Source organism: Argentina silus (assembly GCF_951799395.1).
Source record: "Argentina silus genome assembly, chromosome: 16".
NCBI lineage: Eukaryota > Metazoa > Chordata > Actinopteri > Argentiniformes > Argentinidae > Argentina > Argentina silus.
In genome coordinates this window covers 824677-833541 of record NC_139670.1, presented here as the reverse complement: position 1 = coordinate 833541, position 8865 = coordinate 824677, and the positions used below count along the sequence as shown (strand labels likewise).

At 51.9% G+C, this 8865-nt stretch overlaps 1 protein-coding gene across 1 annotated transcript; it reads left to right on the top strand.

The window, feature by feature from the left end:
- Positions 1-772: 772 nt before the first annotated feature.
- LOC310816863 (leucine-rich repeat-containing protein 4B-like) lies at positions 773-4947 on the top strand (the record flags this gene model as incomplete). The annotated part of the gene is made up of 2 exons (XM_083687192.1): positions 773-1296; positions 2947-4947. Exons 1-2 carry the CDS (start codon positions 988-990, stop codon positions 4945-4947), a joined length of 2310 nt encoding a protein of 769 aa, XP_083543318.1. The 5' UTR covers positions 773-987.
- Between the last annotated feature and the right edge of the window lie 3918 nt (positions 4948-8865).

Below are 8865 nucleotides of genomic sequence, written 5' to 3'. Positions count from 1 at the left end.
TTAACCCTGATCTTAGAACCACTGCCCTAGTCTTAACCCTGATCTTAGAACCACTGTCCTAGTCTTAGAACCACTGCCCTAGTCTTAACCCTGATCTTAGAACCACTGCCCTAGTCTTAACCCTGGTCTAAGAACCACTGTCCTAGTCTTAACCTTAACTATCCTTTTTGCCTGTCATGACTGACATGACAGGGAAATGTTTCAGCACAAGATGTTGAGCTATCATTAATACTGTGTTGAGTTATCATTAATAATGTGTTGAGTTATCATTAATACTGTGTTGAGTTATCATTAACAATGTGTTGAGTTATCATTAATACTGTGTCGAGTTATCATTAATAATGTGTTGAGTTATCATTAATGATGTGGTGAGTTATCATTAATACTGTGTTGGGTTATCATTAATACGGTGTTGAGTTATCATCAATAATGTGTTGGGTTATCATTAATACAGTGTTGAGTTATCATTAATAATGTGTTGAGTTATCATTAATACTGTGTTGAGTTATCATTAATATTGTGTTGAGTTATCCTCCATTAGTGCTCCTGGCCTTTGTTTCTTCTGCTGATATGTTAGATTGCCTTCTGTGCACTTGTCTGACCCCCCTCTCTCTCCCCTCTCTCTCCCTCTCTCTGTGTCTCTCCCCCTCCCTCTCTCTTTCTCTCTCTCTCTCCTACAGTGAGGAGAATCCCTCCATAGACACCCCCCCCCCTCCTCCAACACAACACCCATAAGACGTTTCATTTGTTATTCTAATAATTGTCATGGGAACCGGGAAGTACATAATTCCCTAAAAAAGATGTGCTGAAAAATATACATCATTTTTCTATTCAAACAGACATGATCAAAGTAAGATGAGGGTACATGAATGATAAATCAGGAGCGTATTTAATGTAACACCACGCGGTTCACTCTTTGTTAAAGCAAGCTCTTAAAAGGGAATACCGGAATGAAGTTGTGAAAATGAGCGTGGAGATAACCACTTAATGCTCCGTTGTCCACGGCGACTTACCAACATCCTAGATACAGGGCTGGGTCATGACCCAGTCGCCATGCGCGTTGTCATGGTGACCAGCCCCTCCGCCCCCTCCCCCCTCCTCTGGTTGGTCCAGCTCTTGTTGTGGCTCCACCACCATGGGCCTCAGCTGACCGAGGCCGCGCCCCCTTGCCCCAGCCCCTGTAGCTGCTCCAATCAGGCGAGCCGGGTCATCTGCACCAGGAAGAGTCTGGAGGAGGTTCCGGAGAGCATCTCTGTCAACACCAGATACCTCAACCTGCAGGAGAACACCATCCAGGTAGATCTGGGGCTCTGAGGTCACTCTCACCAGCCAGTCACACACACACACACACACACACACACACACACACACACACACACACACACACACACGTGTTTTATTTAACCTTTATTTCTACAGGTGAAACACACTGAGACCAAGGCCTCTTTTGCAGGTGCAAAATATCTATACTACAATATCTATACAATTACAAAACAACACAACAAATACAACACAGTTAAATGCCAGAAACAATGTCAGAAACAATCACATGCTTCACCATATGAACAGAGAATGACTTGCAAGAGAACAAGTTGACCCTAAACCTGTGTAATAACATGGTAATTACACTAGTAACACATTGTTTTAACATTTTGTTACACAGTCATTTGGTAATTTGCATGGAGTTTGTATAATTTCCCCTCAGGGATCAATAAAGTACCTATCTATCTATATGTATACCGCTTTCTCATGGACTCAAAGCACTTTACATGTAAGTCACTGAACATATATAACATACAGCCCTACATGAAAAGCCTGCCTGAACAGGTGGGTTTTTAGCAAGGTCTTAAAAGAGTCAACATTGTCAGCAGCTCTGACTTTGTGGGGGAGAGACTTCCACAGGCATGGAGCAGCAGATGAGGAAGCTCTGTCACCCGTAGAGTGGTTCAGGGGAGGCTCTGTCACCCGTAGAGTGGTTCAGGGGAGAGTCAGGAAGCTCTGTCACCCGTAGAGTCTGGTTCTGGGGACAGTGAGGAGGCTCTGTCACCCGTAGAGTCTGGTTCTGGGGACAGTGAGGAGGCTCTGTCACCCGTAGAGTCTGGTTCTGGGGACAGTGAGGAGGCTCTGTCACCCGTAGAGTCTGGTTCTGGGGACAGTGAGGAGGCTCTGTCACCCGTAGAGTCTGGTTCTGGGGACAGTGAGGAGGCTCTGTCACCCGTAGAGTCTGGTTCTGGGGACAGTGAGGAGGCTCTGTCACCCGTAGAGTCTGGTTCTGGGGACAGTGAGGAGGCTCTGTCACCCGTAGAGTCTGGTTCTGGGGACAGTGAGGAGGCTCTGTCACCCGTAGAGTCTGGTTCTGGTGACAGTGAGGAGGCTCTGTCACCCGTAGAGTCTGGTTCTGGGGACAGTGAGGAGGCCAGAGTCAGCGGAGTGGAGGGAGCAGGTGGTGCAGTATGGCATGAGGTGCTCAGACAGACAGGCTGGGGCCGAGTCAGGTAGGGCTGAGTCAGGTAGGGCCGAGTCAGGTAGGGCCGAGTCAGGTAGGGCCGAGTCAGGTAGGGCCGAGTCAGGTAGGGCCCAGTCAGGTAGGGCCGAGTCAGGTAGGGCCGAGTCAGGTAGGGCCTTGTAAGTGAGGAGCAGGACTTTGAAGTCTTTGATGGACAGGTGGCCAGTAGAGGTCCTGGGGTATAGCAGTGATGTGATGGCGGGTTATTACACATGGAATAAGGAACAGCTCTCATTTCACTTGTTTAATAGTGTTATTACACAAGTAAATGCTTATTCCACTTGTGTAATAACACACACTGTTAAGATTGTTACTACACAGCAATAGGGTCAACTTAATGAATCCAGTTTCATTTGTCTATAATGTGCCTGCATGTGTGTGTGTGTGTGTGTGTGTGTGTGTGTGTGTGTGTGTGTGTGTGTTTCTGCCTGCCTCCCCAGGTGATCAAGTCTGACACGTTTAAACACCTGAGACACCTGGAGATCCTGCAGCTGTCCAAGAACCACATCCGGCAGATCGAGGTGGGGGCGTTCAACGGCCTGCCCAACCTCAACACCCTGGAGCTGTTCGACAACCGCCTCACCCTGGTCCCCTCGCAGGCCTTCGAGTACCTCAGCAAGCTGCGGGAGCTCTGGCTGCGGAACAACCCCATCGAGACGCTGCCGGCCTACGCCTTCCACCGGGTGCCCTCCCTGCGTCGCCTGGACCTGGGAGAGCTGCGCAAGCTGGACTACATCTCGGAGATGGCCTTCGAGGGCCTGGTGAACCTGCGGTTCCTGAACCTGGGCATGTGCGGCCTGAAGGACATCCCCAACCTGACGGCCCTGGTGCGGCTGGAGGAGCTGGAGCTGTCCGGGAACCAGCTGGGGATCGTACGTCCCGGGTCCTTCCAGGGCCTGGTCTCCCTGCGCAAGCTGTGGCTGATGCACTCCCGCGTCACGGTGATCGAACGCAATGCCTTCGACGACCTCAAGAACCTGGAGGAGCTCAACCTGTCCCACAACTCCCTGCACTCTCTGCCCCACGACCTCTTCACCCCTCTGCACCAGCTGGAGCGCGTCCACCTCAACCACAACCCCTGGGTGTGCAACTGTGACGTGCTGTGGCTCAGCTGGTGGCTGAAGGAGACGGTGCCCAGCAACACCACCTGCTGCGCCCGCTGCCACGCGCCCCCGGGCCTGAAGGGCCGCTACATCGGCGAGTTGGACCAGAGCCACTTCACGTGCTACGCCCCTGTCATCGTGGAGCCGCCCACGGACCTCAACGTGACAGAGGGCATGGCGGCGGAGCTGAAGTGTCGCACGGGGACCTCCATGACCTCGGTGAACTGGCTGACGCCCAACGGGACCCTGATGACGCACGGCTCCTACCGGGTCCGGATCTCCGTGCTCCACGACGGAACGCTGAACTTCACCAATGTGACTGTGCAGGACACGGGCCAGTACACCTGCATGGTCACCAACTCCGCCGGCAACACCACGGCGACCGCCGTCCTCAACGTCTCCGCCACCGACAACAACAACCCCTTTAGCTACTTCACCACGGTCACCGTGGAGACGGTGGAGACCATCCAGGAGGAGAACTCGGCCCGGCAGTACGTCAACGAGACCCTGATCGAGTTCCCGGGTCCGACCGCTCGGGGCCGGGTGCTGGGGGAGGGGAGATCTGGAGTCACCATCTCACCCTCCCTCTCTTCTCTCTCCTCCCTCTCTCCTCGGGCCAACAGGGGCACGGACAGGGCGGTGACAGTGGCCATCATGGACGTGACCAACATCCCGGGCCTAGACGACGTGATGAAGACGACCAAGATCATCATCGGCTGCTTCGTGGCGATCACGTTCATGGCCGCCGTGATGCTGGTGGTCTTCTACAAGCTGAGGAAGCAGCACCAGCTGCACAAGCACCACGGGCCGGCCCGCGCCATCGAGATCATCAACGTGGAGGACGAGCTCGGAGCTGGGGCTGGCAGCGGGATCTCGGGGGGGTCCACAATGCATTCTGGGGGCATGGGAGGGGGAGAGGGCGGGACGTTGAGGATACACCACCCGGAGATCGTCAACCTGCCCAACATCGGACGCTCAGAGCACCTCAACCACTACTACAAGACCCACCACTTCAACAACAACGTGATGGGCCTCAGCATGGGCTCCGGAGGGGGAACCCTGGGCAAGAGCTGCCCGTCTCCCCTCACCCAGCAGGGCCAGGACATCCCCATCTCTTGCACCCAGGTCCCCATCTCCTCCTCCATCATGCAGGCCACATCAGGCAACGGCACCAGCCTCAGCTCCGTCCCCCCCCCCATGCCCATGTCCCTCCCCATGCCCACCATGGGCCTGCACGGATCCATCAAGGGCTTCATGGGACAGAACCAGAACCCACAAATGGAGCCTCTTCTGTTCAAGGGAAACTCCAAGGAAAACGTCCAGGAGACTCAAATCTGAGAACAAAGAGAAGAGTGGGGGAGGGAGATAGAGAGAGGGAGGGGAGAGAGAGACGGAGGTGGGGTGGGGGGGGGGGGTGGGGGGTTTGGGCAGGAGAAAGACAGAGAGGGGATTGATAGCTGGTTTACTCGTGAACGATTAGACACTCCGGTGCATTGACATTACAGCAGCAGAGAGAGGATGGACTGACACTGCAATACACACACACACAGACAGACTGGCCAGAGCTGCGCTGAGCCAAGGATCACCACAGACGGGCCCTCTGTGTTTGGAGTAACGATCTCAGCTACGGAGAGAGGAGGGGAGAAGAAGTAAAACAAACGGACATCGCTACAATGTAAATCTGTGCCAAAGCAAATGTTTCTTGCGGTTTCTACAAGTTGTATTCACATAGAGAGAGAAAAAAATAAAGAACAATAGCCTTTTGAAGTACTGTAGCCTCAACCCCCATGTCTGACTGGCTGGAGGAGGACGGACAGCGCTTTACCACGGTGGCGTACGGAGACTCGACAGGACAACGTATATACAAGAGACGTTTCTAATTCTCTTCTTTCACAGAAAACACTTGTACCGGACAGACACCCTCTCTCATGTGCCCCGAGCAGTCTCCCAGGGCGACCGTCCCCAGGGCGACCGTCATACCTAGACACACATAGACCCACAGAAGGTACAGTACAGGACTACTGTGAAAAATACCACAAATTATATAAATATATTTTCATTTGAATATGTAACATTGCAGACTACAATGCAGAGATATTTTGGGGGCGGCGGGGGGGCGGGGGGGCGGGGGGGGTGGATGTGATGTGTGAGCTGTTCTTAGTTTTTTTTTTTTTTGTGAATAATGGAGAGGGGTCTGTCAAGGTCGACTGACCGTCTGACAGTAAACACGTGTTTTGAGTTCTGCTTCTCCTCAGAAACATAAGGGCTCAGCGTGGAGCTACTGTATTCATTGGCTTTCATAGTGACTCCACCTTCATTTAGGTTAGAGACTAGCAGGGGGAGGGAGGGGGGGGGGCACCCAGAATTCTCTTTCTGACGCTGATGTTTATGTCCCGATCCCTCTGCAGTATTAAAACAACAGCATACGGTTTTGTTTTCGTTTCAGAGTGTTTTACGTCTTTTATAAGAGTGTGTGTGTGTGTGTGGGGGGGCGGGGGGGGGCTTCTTGATTATCTAAAAATGACAGGTCTGATACTTCAGTGATAACGTGCCAGCAGCAAATGAAGGTGAAATAATACGATGCCCCCAAATCCATTATTGACATTATTGATCTGATGATCTGTGAAGACCAGCAGGGGCAGTGCTATGTGTCGACGGGGTGAAACTGAACTCAGATCGGTAGGCTGATATTTTGCTGCACGGGACGAATTTGATATGAACTGCTTTCTCATGGGCTCTGTTCGGATGCCGTTATCAGATAATGCGGTCATGAGGGAGATTAGATGCCTGTCTATACATAAACAAGGGCATTCAGAGCTGGGGACACGACCGCCATCTTTGATTCATTGGAAATGGAAATGTATAATAATAATAGTAACGTTTGGTTGTATGACGATTGTAAGATCCACCTTTTTACAGTCAGTGTACCTTTCATGATTATGTCCATTTACGCTTCTGGCGTTCCAGCTATGTATTCATTTATGATTCTTAGTATTATTTTTCGCTTAGTTTGATATAATGTGTACAGTTGTCTAGTCATGTATCCATCACATGTGAAATAAATCAGTCCTATAAGTCGGTCTCGGCGGTTAATGGAAACCAACTGATGGAGGGCAGATCTGAGGAGAGAGGGAGAGAGGTGGTCTGGGCGAGCGTAGGCCTGTACAGCGTATGGGTCACCAGTTACTCATCCCACTAATCATCAGTGTGATGTCTGTCCTCTTAACATGTTGTGACAGGGCGTTAGTCACTCGTATGAGGGGGTTACATTTGGCACGTTAAAAATGGCCGCTTGAAAAGCGGAGTCTTCAGCGCTCCGAGCTGAGGGGGAGGAGCAAGCATCGGCAGGGAACAGGGTTAGAGAAGGTTTGATACAACTGAGAGAAAACGGAACATGATAACCGTATTCAAGTGAACAGTTAGTTGGATCTGCGCTGCGTGTGTGTGTGTGTGGGAGGGGGGGGGGTGTGTTGGAATGGAGATGTGTGTGTGTGAGGTTACTACACAGGTGTTTTTGCATATGGAGATGATCTTGCACCAACATGCTGCTCTGTGTAATATGTAAACCACTCACTTGTTTGTGCTGCCTGCACCCCCCCCTCTCTCTCCCTCCCCCCCCCCCTCTCTTTCCCCCTCTCTCTCTTTCTCTCTCTATCTCTCTCTCTCTCTCTCTCTCTCTCTATCTCTCTCCCTCTTCCTCTCTCCCTCCCTCCCTCCCTCCATCCCTCCATTCCTCCCTCCCTCCCTCTCTCCCTCCCTCCCTCCCTCCCTCCCTCCCTCCATCCCTCCCTCCCTCCCTCCCTCCCTCCCTCTCTCCCTGCAGTGCAGCAGACAGAGATGTTGTGGGTGGGTGGGGACTTTGGGGACTTTGGGGACTTTGGGGACGGTTCCTCTACACCACTGACGGACTGGGGGGGCGAGGGGACTGGGGGGGCGAGGGGATTTATATGCTTTTGAATGATGAAGATGATGATGATGATGGTGCTGGTGATGATAACAACAATAATGATGATAAAGATTTTAATAAATGTAATTACTAGCAGCTTGCTCATGTACATTAGGTTGAACAGTACACATATATGAAAGGAACAACAGGAGTCTAGAACATATCTCCTCTATTAAAGGAACAACATGAGTCTAGAACATATCTCCTCTATTAAAGGGACAACATGAGTCTAGAACATATCTCCTCTATTAAAGGAACAACATGAGTCTAGAACATATCTCCTCTATTAAAGGAACAACATGAGTCTAGAACATATCTCCTCTATTAAAGGGACAACATGAGTCTAGAACATATCTCCTCTATTAAAGGAACAACATGAGTCTAGAACATCTCCTCTATTAAAGGCCAAATCACTTATAGTATCCATTCGTTGTAGAGTTCTCAAAGCCCCCCCCCCCCCTACACACACACAGATAAATGACTGCTGACCAATCCACACTCAGGGAATTTTAAAGCAAGTTTTTACCTAAACATTTGACCTCAGTTCCATCTGCTGTTAACCTCCTCTTTAGAATCAGCGGGGGGCAGGCGAGGCTGGCGGAGGCCTGGGGGAGCAGGCGAGGCTGGTGGAGGCCTGGGGGAGCAGGCGAGGCTGGTGGAGGCCTGGGGGAGCAGGCGAGGCTGGTGGAGGCCTGGGGGAGCAGGCGAGGCTGGTGGAGGCCTGGGGGAGCAGGCGAGGCTGGTGGAGGCCTGGGGGAGCAGGCGAGGCTGGTGGAGGTATGGGCTCGTTGGAATTCATGGAACGGACTCAGGAATGGTGTCAGTTGTTTGATACCATTCCTCACCCCATTCTTTGCGTTTCAACGAGCCTGTCCTCTGATTCCCACTTCCACCAGCTTCCCCAGGCCTCTGCCAGCCTCCCCTGGCCTCCCCCAGCCTCCCCTGGCCTCCCCCTGCCTCCCCTGGCCTTCCCCTTCCTCCCCTGGCCTCCCCCAGCCTCCCCTGGCGTAGGGGGAGAGTGACGGTGTTTTAGCAACAGACACTTTTCTGTGGGCAGAGTTCAACCGCTCCCCCACGAGACGCCGCTAGAATATAAATGAGCAGAGAAGAGGTGACATATGGCAGCTCTGTGGACGCTGCCGCCGCGCAAAGGGAATATTAGATCACCTCCAAACGAGCTGCGGGAGAGTAAACCGCCGCACGCTTACCAGTTTAACAAAGTCCCCCTTTTTCTCCAGAAAATTAGTGGCATTTGCATTTGTTTGATAGATTCAGAATGTGTTGGTGTTCCTTTCAGAGCGTGTGGTGTT